This window comes from Pristiophorus japonicus, chromosome 1 (genome assembly GCF_044704955.1).
Source record: "Pristiophorus japonicus isolate sPriJap1 chromosome 1, sPriJap1.hap1, whole genome shotgun sequence".
In the NCBI taxonomy this organism is placed as follows: domain Eukaryota; kingdom Metazoa; phylum Chordata; class Chondrichthyes; family Pristiophoridae; genus Pristiophorus; species Pristiophorus japonicus.
Genome location: NC_091977.1, coordinates 356,299,420 through 356,324,468, shown reverse-complemented (window position 1 = coordinate 356,324,468; position 25,049 = coordinate 356,299,420). Strand labels below are relative to the sequence as shown.

The window sequence follows — 25,049 nt, the reverse complement described above, 5'->3', positions numbered from 1 at the left end:
CCCGACCTGCGCTTCCCCCGACCCGACCCAACCCAACACCACCTACCTGTAAATCTGGTGCTAGGGACGGGCCCTGCCCGAAGTCTTGGGCCCTGCCCGAAGTCTCGGCCTGTTCAGCCTCCCTCCCCCTTCTCCTTTCCCCCCATCTCCTTCCCTCCCCCTCCCCCCATCTCCTTCCCTCCCCCCGCATCTCCTTCCCTCTCCCTCCACCCCCGTCTCCTTCCCTCCCCCTCCACCCCATCCCTTCCCTCCCCCCCTCCACCCCCATCTCCTTCCCTCCCCCTCCACCCCCATCTCCTTCCCTCCCCCTCCACCCCCATCTCCTTCCCTCCCCCTCCACCCCCATCTCCTTCCCTCCCCCTCCCCCCCCATCTCCTTCCCTCCCCCTCCCCCCCATCTCCTTCCATCCCCCTCCCCCCCATCTCCTTCCCTACTCCTCCCTCCCCCCCCCTCATCTCCTTCCCTCCCCCCCCCTCATCTCCTTCCCTCCCCCCCCCTCATCTCCTTCCCTCCCCCCCCTCATCTCCTTCCCTCCCCCCCCTCATCTCCTTCCCTCCCCCCCCTCATCTCCTTCCCTCCCCCCCCTCATCTCCTTCCCTCCCCCCCCTCATCTCCTTCCCTCCCCCCCTCATCTCCTTCCCTCCCCCCCCTCATCTCCTTCCCTCCCCCCCCTCATCTCCTTCCCTCCCCCCCCTCATCCCTTCCCTCCCCCCCCTCATCTCCTTCCCTCCCCCCCCTCATCTCCTTCCCTCCCCCCCCTCATCTCCTTCCCTCCCCCCCCTCATCTCCTTCCCTCCCCCCCCTCATCTCCTTCCCTCCCCCCCCTCATCTCCTTCCCTCCCCCCCCCTCATCTCCTTCCCTCCCCCCCCTCATCTCCTTCCCTCCCCCCCCTCATCTCCTTCCCTCCCCCCCCTCATCTCCTTCCCTCCCCCCCCTCATCTCCTTCCCTCCCCCCCCTCATCTCCTTCCCTCCCCCCCTCATCTCCTTCCCTCCCCCCCCTCATCTCCTTCCCTCCCCCCCCTCATCTCCTTCCCTCCCCCCCCCCCTCATCTCCTTCCCTCCCCCCCCTCCCCCTCATCTCCTTCCTCCCCCCCTCCCCCTCATCTCCTTCCTCCCCCCCTCCCCCTCATCTCCTTCCTCCCCCCCTCCCCCTCATCTCCTTCCTCCCCCCCTCCCCCTCATCTCCTTCCTCCCCCCTCCCCCTCATCTCCTTCCTCCCCCCCTCCGCCTCATCTCCTTCCTCCCCCCCTCCGCCTCATCTCCTTCCTCCCCCCCTCCCCCTCATCTCCTTCCTCCCCCCCTCCCCCTCATCTCCTTCCTCCCCCCCTCCCCCTCATCTCCTTCCTCCCCCCCTCCCCCTCATCTCCTTCCTCCCCCCCTCCCCCTCATCTCCTTCCTCCCCCCCCTCCCCCTCATCTCCTTCCTCCCCCCCCCTCCCCCTCATCTCCTTCCTCCCCCCCCTCCCCCTCATCTCCTTCCTCCCCCCCCTCCCCCTCATCTCCTTCCTCCCCCCCTCCCCCTCATCTCCTTCCTCCCCCCCCTCCCCCTCATCTCCTTCCTCCCCCCCCTCCCCCTCATCTCCTTCCTCCCCCCCCTCCCCCTCATCTCCTTCCTCCCCCCCCTCCCCCTCATCTCCTTCCTCCCCCCCCCCTCCCCCTCATCTCCTTCCTCCCCCCCCCCTCCCCCTCATCTCCTTCCTCCCCCCCCTCCCCCTCCCCTCGCTGTCAGAAACACAGACACTGACAGACAGAGAATGAGACACACACAGACAGACAGAGAGATAGAGACACTGACAGAGACACACTGGGGTGGGGGGGCATCCCAGCACGCTGTTGGAGGGCTCCCGGTGCTGCAGTCGGTAAGTAGAACATGTTTTATTTATTGATTTAAAAAAAAAAAATTAGTTCTTATTAATTTTTTCTGATTGATTTATTGGTTGATTTATTGATGTTTTTATCATTTATTATTGATGATGGCTCTTTATTTGTAAAACTGAAGTGTTTAATGTTTGTAAACTTCACTTTAACCCCCCCCCCCTGCCCCATTCCCTACGCCTGATTCGTAGCCTGATTTATAACCTACGCCTGATTTTCTAAAGTGTAGACAAGGTTTTTTTGAGCGTACAAAAATCTTCACTTACTCCATTCTAAGTTAGTTTGGAGTAAGTTTTCACTGACAACTTTGAAAACAGGCGTAAGTGGCCGGACACGCCCCCTTTTGAAAAAAAAATTCTGTTCCAAAGTGAAACTGTTCTAACTGACTAGAACTGGAGCAAACTAAATGGCGAGAATTCCCATTTCTAAGATACTCCGTTCTACACCAGTTGCTCCCAAAAATCAGGAGCAAATCATGTCGAAATTTGGGGCCATTATCTCTAGTCAAAAGATTTGTGCTTCACGGGAGCTGGTCCAGTGTTCCAGTGGAAATGCAGGAAGAGATAAAGCCATTCCAGCGGCGCAAAGCTGAAATATCCATACAGGCAGACTGCCTTCTGTGGGGCAATCGAGTAGTGGTCCCCAAGAAGGGCAGAGACACCATCAAGGACCTCCACAGTACCCACCCAGACATGTGGTGGTCCGGTATCGATGTAGACAGAGTCCCGCGTGCACAGTTGTAATACATGCTCGCAGTTAAGCAATGTACCCAGGGAGGCGCTGCTAAGTTTATGGTCTTGGGTACACGTCGACTATGCAGGCCCGTTCTTGGGTAAAATGTTCCTTGTGGTTGTTGATGCGTACTCCAAGTGGATTGAATGTGAGATAATGTCGGCTAGCACGTCCGCTGCCACTACTGAGAGCCTTCAGGCCATGTTTGCCACACACGGCCTACCCGATGTCCTGGTGAGCGACAATGAGCCGTGTTTTACCAGTGCTGAGTTCAAAGAATTTATGACCCGTAATGGGATCAAACATGTCGCATCTGCCCTGTTTAAACCAGCATCCAATGGTCAGGCAGAGAGAGAGCAGTGCAAACCATCAAACAATGCTTGAAGAGGGTAACTGAAGGCTTACTGCAAACTCACCTATCCCGAGTCCTGCTTAGCTACTGCACAGGATCCCACTCAATGGAATCCCACCTGCTGAACTGCTCATGAAAAGAGCACTTTAGACAAGGCTCTCGTTCATGTAGATCAGGGTGAACTAACAGGTAGAGAGCAGGCGGCTTTAACAAAGTGCATACCATGATAGCGCAAATGTCACGTGAGATTGAAATCAATGATCCTGTATTTGTATTAAATTATGGACAAGGTCCTAAGTGGCTTCCTGGCACTGTCGTGGCCAAAAAGGGGAGCAGGGTGTTTCGGGTCAAACTTTCAAATGGACTCATTCACTGGAAACACTTGGACCAAATCAAACTCAGATTCACGGACTATCCTGAGCAACCCACCTTGGATCCTACCTTTTTTGATCCCCCAACATACACACCAGTGGCAACTGGCACCATGGGTTCTGCTTTGTGGTCAACTATCATCCACAGCAGCCCAGCGAAGGCCCAACAAATGATTCAGCAACACCAGCTTTCACACCGAGATGATCAACCAGGGCAAGAAGGGCCCCAGATCGACTTACATTGTAAATAGCTACACTATTGACATGGGGGCGGCGGGGGGCGGGGAAGAAGGAAGTGTTGTATATGTAAACTTGTATTTACTCTGTACAGCCACCAGAGGGCTCATCCCCTGGAGTCCCAAGGGATCCCATAGTCCCTTGGGAGCACAGGTATTTAAGGAGGCTTCACGGGTTGGAAAGGCACTCTGGAGACCTGCAATAAAAGACTGTCGCACTTTACTTTGAGCTCAGTGTTCAGTCTGACTCTTTTTCCATACACAACACCATGCTCCTCTGTTGTGATGCACTTTTCAAGTTTACTTCTGATTAACTTTCTTCACCTTCCACCTTTCACTCATCACTTGGGATTTAGAAGACCTACTTCCTCAGCTCTTTAAAACTTCCTTGTGGCGTTAGTTGTACCAGCTTGCCCTGAACAATTGTCTGCAAGCAATGCTTCACAGTATTGACCCCATTGCAACTATAGTACTTCATGTTCATGGCACTATCTGATGCAACATAGCTATTCACTCATTTAATGAGCTGATCTGTAGAATAGTAGACAGTTGAACAACCCCCACTGCTATACCCTTAAGGAGGGAACACTTGGGCATGGTACACCCAAAGAAACTAGATGTTTGATTACATGATTCACAAGTGTCATTCAAAGCCCAGTTTAAAAAAAAATCTCATTGAACACTCATTCCAGATGCATCGTATTTCTACATCATAAGTACTATAATTCACCAATAAAACTGCCACATGTAGTATAAGTTGGTGTCAAACATTCTTTAAATGTGTTATAAAAGAAACTTCCCCCTGTACATTAAATTGACTAAAAGTAGTTATGCCCAATTCATCAGGTAACAGTTGTTACTGTAAATATGTGCCATGCACATTTTTGATTATGCATTGCAGAGTTCAATGGAAGGCTTGTTCAATGACCCCTTCCAGCAAGGGTCCCCATAGATGGTGGTGTTGATATGCTGTTGGTGCCAACTGTCGAATCATTGCAGTGAAGATAACTCAGCATTATTCATTTCCAACATTGCTGTGCAGGATACTTTGTCCATTCTCCACAAAACATAATTTAAGGTTTGATGCGAGTAAATAGCTAAAGGGCTGGAATTTCGGCTTTAGTGATTTCGGGGCGGTAATCCATTCGAAGAAGGACATTCTTGCTATTGAGGGAGTGCAGCGAAGGTTCACCAGACTGATTCCTGGGATGGCGGGACTGACATCAGTCATGGATAAAATGATGGAATCAATTATTAAGGATGTCATAGCAGCGCATTTGGAAAGAGGTGACATGATAGGTCCAAGTCAGCATGGATTTGTGAAAGGGAAATCATGCTTGACAAATCTTCTGGAATTTTTTGAGGATGTTTCCAGTCGAGTGGACAAGGGAGAACCAGTTGATGTGGTATATTTGGACTTTCAGAAGGCTTTCGACAAGGTCCCACACAAGAGATTAATGTGCAAAGTTAAAGCACATGGGATTGGGGGTAGTGTGCTGACATGGATTGAGACAGGAAGCAAAGAGTAGGAGTAAATGGGTACTTTTCAGAATGGCAGGCAGTGACTAGTGGGGTACCGCAAGGTTCTGTGCTGGGGCTCCAGCTGTTTACATTGTACATTAATGATTTAGACGAGGGGATTAAATGTAGTATCTCCAAATTTGCGGATGACACTAAGTTGGGTGGCAGTGTGAGCTGCGAGGAGGATAGGTTAGGTGAGTGGGCAAATGCATGGCAGATGAAGTATAATGTGGATAAATGTGATGTTATCCACTTTGGTGGTAAAAACAGAGACAGACTATTATCTGAATGGTGACAGATTAGAAAAAGGGGAGGTGCAACGAGACCTGGGTGTCATGGTACATCAGTCATTGAAGGTTGGCATGCAGGTACAGCAGGCGGTTAAGAAAGCAAATGGCATGTTGGCCTTCATAGCGAGGGGATTTGAGTACAGGGGCAGGGAGGTATTGCTACAGTTGTACAGGGTCTTGGTGAGGCCACACCTGGAGTATTGTGTACAGTTTTGGTCTCCTAACTTGAGGAAGGACATTCTTGCTATTGAGGGAGTGCAGCGAAGGTTCACCAGACTGATTCCCGGGATGGTGGGACTGACATATCAAGAAAGACTGGATCAACTGGGCTTGTATTCACTGGAGTTCAGAAGAATGAGAGGGAATCTCATAGAAACATTTAAAATTCTGATGGGTTTAGACAGGTTAGTTGCAGGAAGAATGTTCCCAATGTTCTGGAAGTCCAGAACCAGGGGTCGCAGTCTAAGGATAAGGGGTAAGCCATTTAGGACCGAGATGAGGAGAAACTTCTTCACCCAGAGAGTGGTGAACCTGTGGAATTCTCTACCACAGAAAGTTGTTGAGGCCAATTCACTAAATATATTCAAAAAGGAGTTAGATGTAGTCCTTACTACTAGGGGGATCAAGGGGTATGGTGAGAAAGCAGGAATGGGGTACTGAAGTTGCATGTTCAGCCATGAACTCATTGAATGGCGGTGCAGGCTTGAAGGGCCGAATGGCCTACTCCTGCACCTATTTTCTATGTTTCTATGTAATGGCGGTGGGTTGGTCCAGATACTGCCTGAAAAAAGGTTGCGCTCTCATCTGCAAAATTTGGCAAAAAATGTGGTTATATGATTGGGGGCGCAAAATCAGGCCTTACACAAGGAATTATTTGCGTCCCAGCCGAAATTCGCGGCGTTGAATGTTTTGTTGATGTAAGGAATTTCATTGTTGTTCAGTGCCCTCCACCATTACATTGTATATTGTATGGTTTTATTTTTGGGAGGGGGGAGTTTTTGTTACTTTGTTGCAGTAAAATTTATGATACACCAGACCCCAATGGCAAAGGATGAATCATTCCAACGTTGACCAGAGATGTTCACTTATGGGGGGCATATAGCATGTCTAGTATTAGATCCATCCCTCAGTTTCCTCCATTTTGGAGAATCGTCCCATTATGAGCTGGCGACGTGCGACTCTTGGTCCGGCAGCATCTCCACGCTGCCTCCCCTGTGGATGGTGTGACTATCCAATGGAGGCCTTCCAAGGTTCGTCTTCGTCGTCCTCTTCCTCCTCCTCCTGAGGTGGGCACGCAATCCCCACTGGCAGTGCCTGGCCCCTCATGATGGCCAAGTTGTGCAAAATGCAGCACACCACAATGAATTTGGGTACCTATTGAGAGGAGCATTGAAGGCGGCATCCAGAGTGGTCCAGGCATCGGTCTGCCTGTAGGAGATGGCATATCTCTGTCAGCAGTTCCTTTCGGAAGTGCAGCCTCCTTATGTACTGCTCATCAAAGAGCTGGAGGTCTGAGCATTGGTGCCTGTAAATCTGTGGGAGGTAAACCCTCCTCCCCAGATGTCTTCTCATCCGCTGACATGGCCAGCAGCCCATCTTCCAGCTCGATGCCGCCTGGCAATAACAACCAGCATGACGAGCTGGCAAACTAGTACTGTCCTCATTAAATTTGCTCTGACCTTGTAAGGACACTGTGATGGTGGATAAAAGTGCCGTTTGCAAGTCTGAGCTTCATGCACCATACTGTGCCCAACCGTTGCAGTCAATGTGAACTGCGATGTAGGACCCTCATCCCTCCATTTAAATGCGCTGCTAATATCGCCTGCTACACCCAGTGAATGCCTTTTTACCAGACGTTTCCTGGGCGGGTGTTTAATGAGGCGTTGGGGCCGAATTTTGCATCTGGGCACTAGCGGAGCGTTACACGATGATTGACGTTGTTATACATGTAATCTTGTATTTGCTCTGTACAGCCACCAGAGGGCTCATCCTAGAGTCCCAAGGGATGCCATAATCCCTTGGGAGCACAGATATTTAAGGAGGTCTCACAGGTTGACGAGGCACTCTGGAGACCTGCAATAAAAGATTACGGTCACACTTTACTTTGAGCTCGCAGTGTTCAGTCTGATTCTTTCTCCATACATAACAACTGGCGACGAGATACAGATAGCGAACCTAAGGATGCAGAAGAACAGTGGGCATCCTGGAGAAATTCTCGGAGGGAGATGATTGGAAAACTTTTGTGGAGCGACTTGACCAATACTTTGTAGACAACGAGCTAGATGGAGAAGAGAGCGCTGCCAAACGAAAGGCGATCCGCCTCACTGTTTCTGGGGCACCAACGTATGGCCTCATGAAGAATCTGCTTACTCCAGCGAAACCCACGGAGAAATTGTACGATGATTTGTGCACACTGGTCTGAGAGCATTTGAACCCGAAGGACAGCGTTCTGATGGCGAGGTACCGGTTCTACATCTGTAAAAGATCTGAAGGCCAGGATGTGGCGAGTTATGTCGCCGAGCTGAGACGCCTTGCAGGACATTGCAAATTTGGAGCACGTGCTCAGAGACTTTTTCGTACTTGGCCAAAAAATCATACCTCGCAAACTTTTGACTGTAGAGACCCCAACCTTGAGTAAGGCCATAGCGATAGCCCAGGCGTTCATGGCCACCAGTGACAATACTAAGCAAATCTCTCAGCACACAAGTGCTGCTACAAGTACTGTGAACAAAATGATGTTTTAGAATCGTAACGTACAGGGCAGGTCACACATACCTGCAGCTGCACGACGGCAGATGTCGGAGTCCACCATCAAGGGTGATGAATGCAAGGCCATTAACACCTTGTTGGCGCTGCGGGGATGATCATCGTTTCCATTCATGCCGATTCAAAGGGTACGTTTGCAAGGGCTGTGAAACAATGGGACATCTCCAACGTATGTGCAGGCGAGCTACAAATCCTGTTAAACCTGCAAAAGACCATGTTGCAGAGGAGGACAGATCCACGGAGGATCACGGCGAACCAAAGCCTCAGACGGAGGAGGCAGAGGTACATGGGGTGCACACATTCACCACGAATTGTTCCCCGATAATGCTGAATGTTGAACTAAATGGACTCCCAGTGTCAATGGAGCTGGACACTGGCGTGAGCCAGTCCATCATGGGCAAAAAGACTTTCGAGAAACTGTAGTGCAGCAAGGTCTTGAGGCCAGTCTTAACTCCAATTTGCACGAAACTAAGAACTTATACAAAGGAACTGATTCCCGTAATTGTCAGTGCTACCGTAAAGGTCTCCTACGATGGAGCGGTGCACAAGCCACCACTTTGGGTGGAACTGGGTGATGGTTCCACGCTGCTCGGCAGGAGCTGGCTGGGAAAGATACGCTGGAACTGAGATGACGTCTGAGCGCTATCGCCCACTGACGACGCTTTGTGTGCCCAGGTCTTAAACAAGTTCCCTTTGCTGTTCGAACCAGGCATCGGGAAATTCCAAGGAACAAAAGTGCAGATCCATTTAATTTCAGGGGTGCGACCCATCCATCACAAGGCGAGAGCAGTACCGTACATGATAGAGAGGGTGGAGATCGAGCTAGACCGGCTGCAACGAGAGGGCATCATCTCGCCGATCAAGTTCAGCGAGTGGATCAGTCCTATTGTCCCAGTCCTCAAGGGAGACGGCACCGTCAAAATCTGTGGCGATTACAAAGTAACTATCAATCGTTTCTCCCTGCAGGACCAATACCCACTACCAAAGGCAGACGACCTCTTTGCAACGCTGGCGGGAGGAAAGACGTTCACAAAGCTGGATTTGACTTCAGCCGACATGACACAGGAACTGGAGGAATCATCGAAGGGCCTTACCTGCATCAACTTGCACAAAGGTCTTTTCATTTATAACAGATGCCCGTTTGGAATTCGATCAGCGGCGGTGATATTCCAGAGGAACATGGAAAGCTTACTGAAGTCGGTTCCGCGCACCGTGGTCTTCCAGGACGACACCTTGGTCACAGGTTGGAACACAGTCGAGCATCTGCAGAACCTGGAGGAGGCTCTTAGTCGACTCAACTGTGTGGGGCTCAGGTTAAAACGCATGAAGTGCGTTTTCCTGGTGCCTGAAGTGAAGTTCCAGGGGAGGAGGATCATGGCAGATGGCATTAGGCACACCGATTCGAAGACTGAGGCAATCGACGGGAGAATGCACCAAGGCCACAGAACGTGATGGAGCTGCGGTCGTTTCCAGGACTCCTGATCTACTTCGGTAACTTCTTATCGGGTCTCAGCACACTTACTGCATGTCTTGCTGCGTAAAGGGGACGAATGGGTTGGGGGCAAAAGCTAAGAAAATGCCTTTGTAAAAGCTAGAAAATTGTTATGCTCAAACAAATTGCTTGTGTTGTATGATCCATGTCAGCATTTGGTACTACCATGTGATGCGCGTCATATGGCGTCGGGTGTGTATTGCAACAAGCTAATGACTTTGGGAAATTGCAACCGGTTGCTTATGCATCCAGAAGTCTGTCTAAGGCTGAGAGCCGACAGCATGATTGAAAAAGAAGCATTAGCTTGTGTCTATGTGGTAAAGAAAATGCATCAATATCTGTTTGGACCAAAATTCGAATTGGAAACTGACCATAAGCCACTCATATCCCTGTTTTCTGAGAGTAAAGAGATAAATACCAATGCATCGGCCCGCATCCAAAGATGAGCGCTCAAGTCCGCATACAACTACGCCATCCACCACAGGCCAGGCACACAAAACTGTGCCAATGCTCTCAGTAGGCTGCTATTGCTCACCACGGAGGTGGAAATGGTGCAGCCCGCAGATTTAGCCATAGTTATGGAAGCATTTGAGAGTGAGCAATCACCCGTCACTGCACGGAAGATCAAAACCTTAACGAGCCAGGACCCCTTAAAAGGTGTGTGCTTCACTGGAGCTGGTCCAGTGTCTCAGTGGAAATGCAGGAAGAGATAAAGCCGTTCCAGCGGCACAAAGATTAAATGTCTATACAGGCAGACTGCCTTCTGTGGAGCAATCGAGTAGTGGTTCCCAAGAAGGGCAGAGACACCTTCATCAATAACCTCCACAGTACCCACCCAGGCATCGCAATGATGAAAGCAATAGCCAGATCCCTCGTGTGGTGGCCCGGTATCGATGCGGACAGAGTCCCGCGTGCGCAGATGTAATACATGCTCGCAGTTAAGCAATGTACCCATGAGGCGCCGCTAAGTTTATGGTCTTGGCCCTCCAAACCGTGGTCTAGGGTACACGTCGACTATGCAGGTCCGTTCTTGGGTAAAATGTTCCTTGTGGTTGTGGATGAGTACTCTCAAGTGGATTGAATGTGAGATAATGTCGGCTAGCACGTCCGCTGCCACTACTGAAAGCCTGCGGGCCATGTTTGCCAACACACAGCCTACCCGATGTCCTGGTAAGTGACAATGGGCCATGTTTTACCAGTGTTGAGTTCAAAGAATTCATGACCCACAACAGGATCAAACATGTCACATCTGCCCCGTTTCTATGTTTAAACCAGCGTCCAATGGTCAGGCAGAGAGAGCAGTGCAAACAATCAAGCAATGCTTGAAGAGGGTCACTGCAGACTCGCCTATCCCGAGTCCTGCTTAGGTACCGCACGAGACCCCACTTACTCACTGGGATCCCACCTGCTGAACTTCTCATGAAAAGAGCACTTAAGACGAGGCTCTCGTTAGTTCACCCTGATCTACATGAACAGCTAGAGAGCAGGCGGCTTCAACAGAGTACATATCATGATCGCACAAATGTGTCACGCGAGATTGAAATCAATGATCCTGTATTTGTATTGAATTATGGACAAGGTCCCAAGTGGCTCCCCGGCACTGTTGTGGCCAAAAAGGGGAGCAGGGTTTTTCGGGTCAAACTTTCAAATGGACTCATTTACCGGAAACACTTGGACCAAATCAAACTCAGATTCACGGACTATCCTGAGCAACCCACTTTGGACCCTATCTTCTTTGAGCCCCCAACATGCACACCAGTGGCAACCGGTTGGCCACGAAGCAGAATCCATCATCCACAGCAGCCCAGCAGGGCCCACCACACCAGGCAGTCCAGCAAGGCCAACTGCACAGCAGCCCAGCGAGGGCCCAACAGTTGATTCACCAATACCAGCTTTCACACCGAGGCAATCAACCAGGGCAAGAAGGGCCCAGATTGACTCGCCTTGTAAATAGTTACACTGTTGACTTTGAGGGGGATTGTTGTTTTATATATAAACCTTGTATTTGCTCTGTAGAGCCACCAGAGTCCCCTGGAGTCCCAAGGGATCCCATAATCCCTTGGGAGCACAGGTATTTAAGGAGGCCTCACAGATTGGCGAGGCACTCTGGAGACCTGCAATAAAAGACTACGGTCACACTTTTTATTTTGAGCTGATAATGTTCAGTCTGACTCTTTCTCCATACATAACAGACGTCACGATCTCAGTGAAACTAGAGGGCGGGATGATAAGTTTTTGCGTTGCTGCAAACCATGAGCCAAATTTACCAGTTGGATGCTAAAAGCTGGACGCCCGGCGTTACGCCTAGAAACACCATTTACTGTTCCTCCGGGGTGCAAACGAGCCGAAAATCCAGCCCTTGATAATTATTATTAATCCAAGCTGAGAATGTTTCTATTTCTGGACCGATTCTCCTTCAAGACAAGTTATTTTTGGCTTTATTTCTATTAACACTTTGAAGCATTGAAGAAAAATTCGAAACATTGATTAATAGTGAGAAAAAAAGCCCATTGCTTTCCTAATCTTCTTACCAGTTTACTCATATCTACTTCTGTTAAACCGAGCATAGAGATGAGTGTACCCCTATTGCAGGCGATTTCCCAGCTTTCAACAGCACTAACTAAGTTTGTGTTTATTTTGTTACTGTTTTGCCATTATTATATTAAACTGTTGCAGTGAATCCTATTTTCAAATCAAAACCTACTGCAATGATTTCTAAAGAAGCAACTATCCTAACAACTAACATCATGCATGGATGGTACTGTTGGCTTTAAAAGTAAACCATTATATTTGTTGTCACCCAGGCTGACTTTTTTTGTAGCTTAATACAGACAGAGATGAAGTCCAGGATCTTCTAATCTGGGATCTTCTGATTTGCGTTGCTCATCACACGAAGTTGTGTATTTACCCACTGAATCATTGGGAGCCCTGGGCTTTTTTTGGGGGACAGAAAAATATTGTAAGCCCTCCCCTGGATGGTTAAACATATTTATCCATTGATCAGCTGACTATCACTATACATCAAAACTGAAACAACTGGGGTATCTGTCTATTTTATAAGAACCTCACTCATGCGCTTTTTTTAACTGACTTGTGCTAATATGTTCTAAATTCAGTTGTGTTGCTGCATCCTGAATCACTGACCTGAATGGTAGCTTGAGTATCAAAGCCAATCATCCTAAATTCCATGGGGCTACTCACATGAGATTGTGATCTTGTGTGTGTGCACTGCTAGTATTTCACAGTAATCGTCTTGTAGATCTTGCAGCCAAGTAGGTTGGGAAGAGAGAAAATAAATTTTTTGAGAAAAGGATAATGGCCCTGCATTTGCAGTCAGCATGATGGCGAACTGTCAGCGTTTGCCGCCATGCCACCTTTGAAACTGATCGCAAGTTTGGGATTTCCGTGCATGCGCTAAATCCCGAACTTACGATCTGTCAAATTGTGAATGCACAGAGGCTTTGCTGTGTCTTTCATCTGATAGAAATCAATGGGCTGGCGAAAAGTTGTGCTAATTGCCCACCGACTCCAAAGCAATTACGCTTTCAATTTTTAAGTCTTGTACAAGCAGGCATAGGAAGCCTGTTCACCCATAAGGGAACCGGAAGAAAGGTTTTTATTGGGAATGAAGTTCTAACACACAATTTGAATATATTTTCGAAGGATCGTTTATTTATTTAAATATTTCTTGAAGTATCAGAACTATCTCCAAAACAATCCAGAATTGCAAATGCTGCACAATTGCAAAAGCTGATATTTGCATTTGATTGTGTATTTTTAACATTTACAATTAGACATTATATACATGCAATTAAATATCTGTTCTATTAATCTTGCATGAATGTTACCCATACATTAAGTGTTGGCATGCCAGACATTAAAAGGCCAGTAATTTGGAGTGTTGTTGTGTCTAAAGTCCAACATCAGGAATTATGAAAAGGCATTCGATAAGGTGCCACATAAAAGGTTATTACACAAGATGGAGGTAATGTATTGGCATGGATAGAGGATTGGTTAACGGACAGAAAACAGAGACTAATAATAAACGGGTCTTTTTCAGGTTGGCAGGCTGTAACTAGTGGGGTGCCACAAGGATTGGTGCTGGGGCCTCGGCTATTTACAATCTATATTCCTGACCGAGATGAAGGGACCGAGTGTAATGTATCCAAGTTTGCTGATGATACAAAGCTGTGAGAAGAACACAAAGCGTCTGCAAAGGGATATAGATAGACTAAGTGAGTGGGCAGTAAGGTGGCAGATGGAATATAATATATGGAAATGTGAGGTTATTCACTGGTAGGAAGAATAGAAAAACAGTTTTTAAATGTTGAGAAACTTTTAAATGTTGGTGTTCAGAGATATTTGGGTGTCCTCGTGTAAGAAACACAGAAAGCTAGCATGCAGATACAGCAAGCAATAAGGAAGGCAAATTGCATGTTGTTCTTTATTACAAGGGTGTTGGAGTATAAGAGTAAGGATGTCTTGCTACAATTGCACAGGGCCTTGATGAAACCATACCTGGAGTACTGTGTGCAGTTTTGGTCTCCTCATTTAAGGAAGGATATACTTGCCTTGGAGGTGGTACAACAAAGGTTCACTGGATTGATTCCTGAGATGCGAGGGCTGTCTTATGATGAGAGATTGTGTAGAATGGGCCTATACTTTCTGGAGTTTAGAAGAGTGAGAGGTGATCTCATTGAAACATACAAGATTCTGACCGGATTGACAGGGTAGATGCTGAGAGGTTGTTTGCCCAGGCTGGAGTGCCTAGAACTAGGGGGCACAGTCTCAGGATATGGGGCCAGCCATTTAAGATAGATGAGGAATTTCTTCACTCGGGGTTGTGAAGCTTTGGAATTCTCTGCCCCAGAGGGCTGTGGATGCTGAGTCTCTGACTATATTCAAGGCTGAGATAGATAGATTTTTGGAGTCTAGGGGAATCAAGTAATATGGAGATCGGTCAAAAAATGTGGAGTTGAGGTCGATGATCAGCCATGATCTTCTTGAATGACAGAGCAGGCTCGAGGGGCCATAGGGCCTACACCTGCTCCTATTTCTTATGTTCTTATGTTCTTATTTCTCCTCAGACTTTGACCTCTTCTTTGTCCATTCCCAGACCATGAAACTTTCCTGTCTGAGAGTCCACTATAATTGCCACTCTGGTTGACTGCAAAGAGTTAAGAATGGGTGAGAACAAACTCCACAACATAATGGATTCCACTGTCCCTTGAAAAGATAATAGCATATGCAATTGTTTTTTTTTTCCCCCAATCTAAACCAAACTGTAGAAAGATTAACATTTGGGGGTGAAAAAATACACTACTCCTATGCTCTTTAGCATTTTAATAACAGCCAGCTGTACGTTCAGGCCACATGGATGAGTAGAGTGAATGGAATCTGACTGCAAAGGAGAAGTGGAAAATGAAAAATCAACAATATTACATCTTGTGCTAGAACTAGGAAGAATATCTTGTTTTCTATTCATGTTCCATATACAATTGCTTACTTCTCTTACTCTCGGAATATAGATGCAATACTGTTTGTGTTGCAAAAAATAGTAATTTATCAATTGTGAAACTTTTTGTATTATTCCTCAAATGATTTATACTTTGAGCACAAAATCTTCCCCCCCCCCCCCCCCCTGAAATAGAGAATCTGGTTAGTATTATTTCTCTGTTTCTCAAATTGATTGAGCACTGAAAATTGTTTTTCATTTCTCTCAGGGGCAGGATGTATCTTGCTTTGAAGATAGCAGTGATGATGATGACCAAACACTGAAGATCTTTGATGAACTAAAACATAAATATTCTCGGGCCAAGGCTAACAATAAAAGGTTGATTCAGGAACTTAAAAAAGTTACAACAAAACTTCGGTTTGCAGAAGAAAAGCAAAAAGAATATGAACACATGGCATCTGAGCTACAAAGACTGAGGGATCTCAATATGGATCTTCAAAATGCACTGCTTTTGAAGTTATTTAGATGTAAGTCTCATCTTCCAAAATTGGGTTCCGGCTCCAGCTAAAATAAAGTAGATCAATATTAAGAATGGTAAATTTCGACGAAATGGGGTTTGGTGTTGAATTGTTTCACTTTCCATATCCTTCTGTTTACTACTTCAAACCCTTGTAATAATCTAGCAGTAGGCTTATTAAAATTCATTATTTAACTGGATGGTTTAAATTTGGCTGTTTAATTGTCTGAATGAATTGTTTTAACTCAACAAGCTGCTCTGCCAATTTAAGTACTACATTTTTCAAATTTAAGCCTAGTATATTCTATAAGACACACATGAGGTGCTTAATAGTTTTAAGGCTTTGTAGTCTATCATTCAATTCCTTTTATATCAGTGGCTTTGTATGAGTATGGCTATAGGAGTGTTTTCTGTATGAAGTATACCATCCCTTTATTTAAAAAAAATAACACTTTTTTGGCTTCTCATCTTCCAGTCCCCTTCCCAACCTGCTGTGGCCGTATTGTTTATAGAGATAGTTTACTAGTATCCTGGAGTGGCTGCATTGATTTTAATGGGATCTAGTGTTTCAGACATTTCAAACAGATGAAATCAAAGCATGATCTGATTGAGCTGATTAAAATAATGAAGGAAATTGACAGGGTAAATGGAGCCATTTTCCCCTCCTAAAAGGGGAATCTAGAACAAGGGGAATAATCTTAAAATTTAAGCCAAGCCAGTTGAAAGCAAACCCATGAAGATTCTTCTGCCCTGTCTTAAAACTCTAGAATATCATAGAAATTTACAGCATAGAAGGAGGCCATTCGGCCCATCATGTCTGTCATGGCCGAAACAGAGCTGTCCAGCCTAAGCCCACTTTCCAGCTCTTGGTCCGTAGCCTTATAGGTTATACCACTTCAGGTGCATATAAGGTACTTTTTAAATGCAATGAGATTGGTGCTAGAGGGAGGGATTCAAATTCCTGGGACATTGGAACCGGTTCTGGGGGAGGTGGGACCAGTATAAACCGGACGGTCTGCACCTGGACAGGACCGGAACCGATGCCCTAGGCGGAGTGTTTGCTGATGCTGTTGGGGAGGGTTTAAACTAATATGACAGGGGGATGGGAATCTATGCAGGGAGACTGAGGGAAGTAAAATGAGGGCAGAAGCAAAAGGTAGAAAGGAGATAAGTAAAAGTGGAGGGCAGAGAAATCAAAGGCAAAAATCAAAAAGGGCCACAATACAACATAATTCTAAAAGGACAAAGTTTTTTTAAAAAAAAAACAAGCCTGAAGATTCTGCGTCTCAATGCGAGGAGCATTCATAATAAGGTGGAGGAATTAACTGCGCAGACAGCTGTTAACGGATATTATGTAATTGGGATTACGGAGACATAACTCCAGGGTGACCAAGGCTGGGAACTCAACATCCAGTGGTATTCAATATTCATGAAGGATAGACAGAAAGGAAAAGGAGGTGGGGTAGCGTTGCTGGTTAAAGAGGAGATTAACGCAATAGTATGGAAGGATGATGTGGAATAGCTTGGATGATGTGGAATCTGTATGGGTAGAGCTGCGGAACACCAAAGGGTAGAAAACACTAATGGGAGTTGTGCACAGACCACCAAACAGTAGTAGTGAGGTTGGGGATGGCATCAAACAGGAAATTAGGGATGCGTGCAATAAAGGTGCAGCAGTTATCATGGGTGACTTTAATCTACATACAGTTTGGGCTAACCAAACTGGTAGCAATACGGTGGAAGAGGATTTCCTGGAGTGTATAAGCGATGGTTTTCTAGACCAATATGTCGAGGAATCAACTAGAGAGCGGGCCACCCTAGACTGGGTCTTGTGTAATGAGAGGGGATTAATTAGCAATCTTGTGTGCACGGCCCCTTGGGAAAGAGTGACCATAATATGGTAGAATTCTTCATTTAAGATGGAGAGTGACACAGTTAATTCAGAGACTAGGGTCCTGAACTTAAAGAAAGGTAACTTCGATGGTATCAGACATGAATTGGCTAGGATAGACTGGCGAATGATACTTAAAGGGTTGACGGTGGATAGGCAATGGCAGACATTTAAAGATCACATGGATGAACTTCAACAATTGTACATCCCTGTCTGGCGTAAAAATAAAATGGTGATGTGGTTCAACTGTGGCTAACAAGGGAAATTAGGAATAGTGTTAAATCCAAGGAAAAGGCATATAAATTGGCCAGAAAAAACAGCAAACCTGAGGACTGGGAGAAATTTAGAATTCAGCAGAGGAGGACAAATGGTTTAATTAGGAGGGGGAAAATAGAGTATGAGAGTAAGCTTGCAGGGAACATTAAAACTGATGGCAAAAGCTTCTATAGATATGTGAAGAGAAAAAGATTAGTGAAGACAAATGTAGATCCCTTGCAGTCAGAATCAGGTGAATTTATAATGGGGAACAAAGAAATGGCAGACCAATTGAACAAATACTTTGGTTCTGCCTTCACCGAAGGAAGATGCAAATAACCTTCCGGAAATACTCTGGGACCGAGGGTCTAGTGAGGAGGAGGAATTGAAGGAAATGCTTATTAGTCAGGAAATCGTGTTCGGGAAATTGATGGAATTGAAGGCCGATAAATCCCCAGGACCTAATAGTCTGCATCCCAAAGTACTTAAGGAAGTGGCCCTAGAAATAGTGGATGCATTGGTGGTCATTTTCCAACATTCTATAGACTCTAGATCAATTCCCATGGATTGGAGAGTAGCTAATGTAACCCCACTTTTTTTTTAAAAAAAGAGGGAGAGAGAAAACACGGAATTATAGACCGGTTAGCCTGACATCGGTACTGGGGAAAATGTTGGCATCAATTATTAAAGATATAATAGCGCATTTGGAAAGCAGTGACCGGATCGGTCCAGGTCAGTATGGATTTATGAAAGGGAAATCATGCTTGACAAATCTTCTAGAATTTTTTGAGCATGTAACTAGTAGAGTGGACAAGGGAGAACCAGTGGATGTGGTGTATTTGGACTTTCAAAAGGCTTTTGACAAGGTCCCACACAAGAGATTAGTGTGCAAAATTAAAGCACATGGTATTGGGGGTAATGTATTGACATGGATAGAGAACTGGTTGGCAGACAGAAAGCAAAGAGTAGGAATAAACAAGTCCTTTTCAGAATAGCAGGCAGTGACTAGTGGGGTACCGCAAGGTTCAGTGCTGGGACCCCAGCTATTTACAATATACATGAATGATTTAGACGAAGGAATTAAATGTAATATCTCCAAGTTTGCAGATGACACTAAGCTTAGGTGGCAGTGTGAGCTGTGAGGAGGATACTAAGAGGCTGCAGGGTGACTTGGACAGGTTAGGTGAGTGGGCAAATGCATGGCAGATACAGTATAATGTGGATAAATGTGAGGTTATCGACTTTGGTGGCAAAAACACGAAGGCAGAATGTTATCTGAATGGTGACAGATTAGTAAAAGGGGAGGTGCAATGAGACCCCTGGGTGTCCTGGTACATCAGTCATTGAAAGTTGGCATGCAGTATAGCAGGTGGTGAAGAAGGCAAATGGCATGTTGGCCGTCATAGCGAGAGGAATTGAGTGTAGGAGCAGGGAGGTCTTACTGCAGTTGCACAGGGCCTTTTTGAGGCCACACCTTAAATATTGTGTACAGTTTTGGTCTCCTAATCTGAGGAAGGACATTATTGCTATTGAGGGAGTGCAGTGAAGGTTCACCAGACTGAATCCCGGGATGGCAGGACTGACATATGAAGAAAGACTGGATCGACTAGGCTTATATTCACTGGAATTTAGAAGAATGAGAGGGGATCTCATAGAAGCATATAAAATTCTGATGGGATTGGACAGGTTAGATGCAGGAAGAATATTCCCGGTGTTGAAGTCCAGAACCAGGGGTCACAGACTAAGGATAAGGGGTAAGCCATTTAGGACCGAGATGAGGAGAAACTTCTTCACTCAGAATTGTGAACCTGTGGAATTCTCTACCACAAAATTGTTGAGGCCAGTTCGTCAGATATATTCAAAAGGGAGTTAGATGTGGCCCTTATGGCTAAAGGGATCAGGGAGTATGGAGAGAAAGCAGGAAAGGGATACTGAAGTTGCATGATCAGCCATGATCATATTGAATGGTGGTGCAGGCTCGAAGGGCTGAATGGCCTAGTCCTGCACCTATTTTCTCTGTTTTTATGTTTCTTCAAGGATCTGTGGACAGGCTCTCCATTGTCCCTCTGTTCCACTACACTTCTCAATATTCTACCATTTATGTATATTCCCTTGCCTTGTTAGCCCTCCCCAAATGCATTACCGTACACTTCTCCAGATTGAATTCTTGTCTTCTCTCGTTCTCGACCCCTCAGTCACTGGAAACAGTCTGTTTCTATCTACTCAGTCCAATCCTTAAATAATGTGAAATAGTTTGATCAAATTAACCCCTAATCTCCTCTGCTCAATTTTCTCATACCAGATAGCATCTTAGTGAATCTACCTTGTACTTTCTCCATTGTTTCAATATTCTTTCTATAGTGTGGAGCTTAAACCTGTACAGTACTCCAGCTGTGATCTTGCTAAGGCTTTATTTAAAAGCACCATTATATCTTGGCTTTTGTGTTGCATACTTCTTGCCATAAGCAAAATAGTCCATTAGCTTTTTTTAATGGCCTTGTCACATTTACTGACATCGAATTCCATCTGCCACTTTTTTGCGCATTCCACTATCTTATCGATATGAAGAAAAAGTAGGGATTTTGGATTGAAAAGATAGAATTGCTATGGCTAATCCAGCTCACTGAGCTAAATGGCTTGTTCTTGTTCCTGTACTGTGCTGAGGTGAGCAATTCAAAGGGGACTGATACTGGAGAAAGTTGCTGCTGACACAACATTGGTGCACTAACATGCTATGCCACTCTACAGAATCATTTAATATAGGTTTGACTGGTTCAGACCATTTACCATGCCAATAATACAGTAACGGGCCATTTCCAGCTTCTGAGCTCATGATAATGGACTATTCTTTGTCACGTAGCTAAGTTTGTGTTGGATGTTATGAGATGAATAGAGTACAAGTGTAAAGAGAAAATCTTTTTGATGCTTATCCTTTAATTTATTTCTCATCCTGTATACTATCAGCCTAGAGAACAGAGGACCTCCATTTGGATCTTTGCCACTCTGTGCCAGCTCCCAGGGGAAGTACAAGTGATCTTCCTCTAATTATTTCCTTCTGTTAGGAACCAATTGGCACCTTCGCAGAATGATTCGGCTGAGACTTGCAATGAAGTAAAGTGGGGAGAAGTGAACCTGTGTCTTTTTGTGACTAAATATGAAATCTAAAATTGAACCTCTAATAAAATTAACTGATCTACAAAACTTGATTCCTCCAGGGGCTGCGGGTGGTAATTTCTGAAGCTTTTGGCAGATATTGCCTTCAGAGTGATTTCTCCAGTATCAGTTACATTCAATAACTAGAACATGCACTCATATATATTCAGGATTTGATGCCAACTACGTTCAGCTGCTGCTGCTGTAGCTCCACACCTTCGGTGTCTGGTGTGTACGCTTCCTGTCATCAGGAGAATGCTGGCAGTACACTTACAGATTTTATAGTGAGTAAATGTTCTCCCTATGGTCTGTGAGGAGTTTCTGGTACCTGCTGGAAGCATAGCTGAGACTCCAACTCACACGTGTCTTATACTGGTGATTATCCTCCAAAGATATGCAGAGTATCTTTGGGGTTGAGGTGGCTGCAAAATGACATGCTTGGCAATGGAAAATTGGAACTCGTCAATCTTTGGTTGATGTACTAACCTGAGTCTGCAGTTATCTAGGACACTGTTGATGTTTAATTTGACTTGGAGCGGTCGAGCTAATATTGTGCTTGGAGGCTGGGATTCTTCTACTACTGCAGATCCTGGAAGCCACTGTCCTAATGGCTAAGGTGGTATTTTTCTGGACAAACAGAACTGTGTATTGTTGTAACCAGTTTTAACTGGTTAAATACGACTAGTATCCCTGCACATACTGGGGATTCTCCAAGTTTTGGATCTTGCTAATCTGTGTCCTCTTTTTCTGGAGTAAGTCCACACTGAGTAAGTGGGATATGTCCCTACCAGTAACTTACTACACTCCATTTTGGCAGAGTAAACAAACTGGACTTCTCAGTAACTTGAAGACTCTTGAACATTGTAATGAGTTGCCATTCATGTTTGACCTCAGAGGAAGGATGAAGTGTTTTGCCTTCCGGAAAAAACCTCAGGCAATGACTTGATGGCCACAGCTTTCCTTAGCTTTGGTACACATTTCCTTTTGAATGCAATATTCAGCTATCTTCCAGTGAGGAGTACACATGTGCATGCAATGGAAATGTTCAGGAGAACCTGTGCCAACACACCATGGTAGCTCCAAGATCAAATGATCATGGTGGGGTTTCTTCAACAAAAACTTGTTTTAACCAGTTATTAGCTGATTCCCTGATGGTCCAGATGCAAATAAAATATGGGAAATATAACTTGCAGGTTGAGGCCTTGTCCCATTCAGAGAAGAAATCCAAGCAGCTGGGTGCAAGGGGAAGAAACTATACCCAAAAGATGATATTGGATGAAGATGTGTGTTGTTAAGCGCTTATACTTCAGCAAGCTACCCAGATTGATTTTCCCACCACAAATGGCACCATAGTTAAGAGTCACCTTTGTAAAAAGAGTGCTAACCTGCTGTAACATTAAGTTGTAAGTGTACTGGCCGCAAAAGGAATTGCCATGAGCAACTATGTCTGACTGAGGATATCTGATTTTCTGCCAAGACTTTTGGGGGGGGGGGTTGGGGGGGAGAAAGGCTTATGACATTTATCTTTTCTGTGCAGAGTCTGTTTGGTGACTACAGTTTGGACAGTGGCTTCCAGTTGTACATAATTAAGAAATATTTGCAGAGCTTGTAGTCTAAATTATTTATGACCCTTAAGAATCTTGAGGTCATTTGATCTTATTCCATGTTTTATGTTCTTTTTTCCTCCTCCCATTTAATTTGTATTTGTACTCATCATCTCATCGGTTTTCAGATTTTCCTTTTTTGCTCCCACTACAGATTGTTGTTCAGTTGTTTGCTCTTCCATTTCCAGATCTTACTAAAAAGATTAATGTTATAACCAAAAGTGACTGACTATCTGCTATTTTTATAGATCTGGTAACTGATGATAGCACAACATAAATATAAATGGAGCTCAATAGTTGGCATACAGTGGGTAATTCACAGAATTTTAACAATCATTTTGGAATCTGTAAGAACATTAGTTCTTGAATTTGCTTTTGATTAACCATTTCAAATTGCTTTCAATATTTTCAGTACCAGAACAGTACCATGGTTCGAATCCTGAAGAAGAGCTGAGTGACAACACATCAGCCCCCCAACTAATTTCCAGTACTCCAGTAACTTCCATTCTGCAAGATCATTTGAACATGCAACAAAGAGTTTATCCTTGCAAGAAAAGTCCACCTGCTCTTCTTCCCACTCCAAGTACCTCTGATCATCTGGAGAGTCAGATCGAAAATGGGAACAACATACCATATCCATGGACTTCAACCCAAGCCTTTGCTATGGCTCAGCCTAATGTTTACTCTGTTCAGGATGGAAAGGTAATGTTAGGTTTACGTATTAGAAATACTTTCCATATTTTGTACATACCAGCTGAAGTAGGGACTCTAATACCATTTGTTAATAGGTTCACATTGGAGCTAATATATGGATTGATGAGGGCAAGTGGGAAACTGTGAAACGTCAGCCAAGTGATTCAAGATTTACAAAGTGCTTGGCTGTGGCTGTCTGGGGAGTGGATACCCTGAAGGATAGAAGTGTGACTGGAATTGCATGCAACTCAACAAAGTCATCGCCTAAACCACCTCTTTCCCCTTATAAAGTACAGATTATTAAAGGTAAGCTTAACAACTTTCCACAACAGAGTCTTTTGTCTCTACCTTAATTTGTTTATATTTTTCCTTGGAATTTTCATCCTCTCCCTTCTTCCCTTCCCCACTCTGCTGCTTGCATAGGAAGATTCTAACTTTTTACAGACAATGAGTTTTGTGTTCATGAATGACGGTTTCAGAATTCTGCTGCAAAAAAGCTAAATCATCACCATTTTGCATTCATTTTAAAGTTTAGCGTTTTTTAAACCAAATAAATTCACTAAAATATGATTCTTTTAGTAAAGGAAAGCAGCATTCATAGGGAGTGGACATCATCTGGTGAAAAATGTCACTTGCATTGTAATCAGTGTTGCAAATATGATTTAACAATGTCACCAACAAGTAACAATCTAATGGAGTACCTTTGACCATTGAAAATTTATATATTTTCAATTTGGCCAGTTTAGTTCAACATAAGACCAGATAGAAATTGTGGGCCCAAGTTTTGAGCCACGCCTAGAACGGCGCAGCCCCGATCTGGACGCCCGTTTTTCACACCACAAAGTGCGCCTAAAAAATACTTACAGATTCTCCGGCTCCCTGCTGGTCCTCTGCAGCCGGGCGATGCGCAGCACGAGCTGTGGGGGGCGAAGCTAGGTCCCTGCGCTGAAAACAGTGTGCGCGCATGTGCAGTAGCTCCAGGCGCCCAAAACTGTGTGGGAGGGGCCTGAAGCACGCAGCCCCGAGCCCTGGCCGAATGGCCTCACTGAGACTGCGTGCACAAGGCTGCCTTCCACGGCCAGCTGCTGCTTCCTCCCGACCCGACTCGACTCCCACATCCCCCCCCCCCCCCCCGGACCCGACCCCCCCCGGACTGGACCCGACCCGCGCTCCCGACCCCGACCTGCGCTCCCCCCGACCTGACCCAAAGCCACCTACCTGTAAATCTGGTGCTGGGGACAGGCCCTGCCCGAAGTCTTGGGCCCGGCCGTTCAGCCTCCCCCCCCCCCCCCCCCCCACCCCTTCTCCTTCTTCCACCGCCCCCCCCCCACTTCTACTTCTTTCCCCCCCCCCCACTTCTACTTCTTTCCCCCCCCCCCACTTCTACTTCTTCCCCCCCCCCCACTTCTACTTCTTCCCCCCCCCACTTCTACTTCTTCCCCCCCACTTCTACTTCTTCCCCCCCCCACTTCTACTTCTTCCCCCCCCACTTCTACTTCTTCCCCCCCCACTTCTACTTCTCCCCCCCCCCACTTCTACTACTTCCCCCCCCACTTCTACTTCTTCCCCCCCCCACTTCTACTTCTTCCCCCCCCACTTCTACTTCTTCCCCCCCCACTTCTACTTCTTCCCCCCCCCCCACTTCTACTTCTTCCCCCCTCTCCTTTCCCCCCCCTCTCCTTCCCCCCCTCTCCTTCCCCCCCTCTCTTCCCCCCCCTCTCTTCCCCCCCTCTCTTCCCCCCCTCTCTTCCCCCCCTCTCTTCCCCCCCTCTCTTCCCCCCCTCTCTTCCCCCCCTCTCTTCCCCCCCTCTCTTCCCCCCCTCTCTTCCCCCCCTCTCTTCCCCC

At 46.1% G+C, this 25,049-nt stretch overlaps 1 protein-coding gene across 3 annotated transcripts in view; it reads left to right on the top strand.

The window, feature by feature from the left end:
- Window positions 1-25,049, top strand: part of bend5 (BEN domain containing 5) — a 77,510-nt gene that overhangs the window by 35,615 nt on the left and 16,846 nt on the right. For all 3 annotated transcript variants that reach the window (XM_070890700.1, XM_070890693.1, XM_070890695.1), the window contains exons 3-5: window positions 15,360-15,618; window positions 22,924-23,213; window positions 23,300-23,510. In XM_070890700.1, the coding sequence (XP_070746801.1) occupies window positions 15,360-15,618; window positions 22,924-23,213; window positions 23,300-23,510 (760 nt within the window). The remainder of the gene's footprint in view (window positions 1-15,359; window positions 15,619-22,923; window positions 23,214-23,299; window positions 23,511-25,049) is intronic.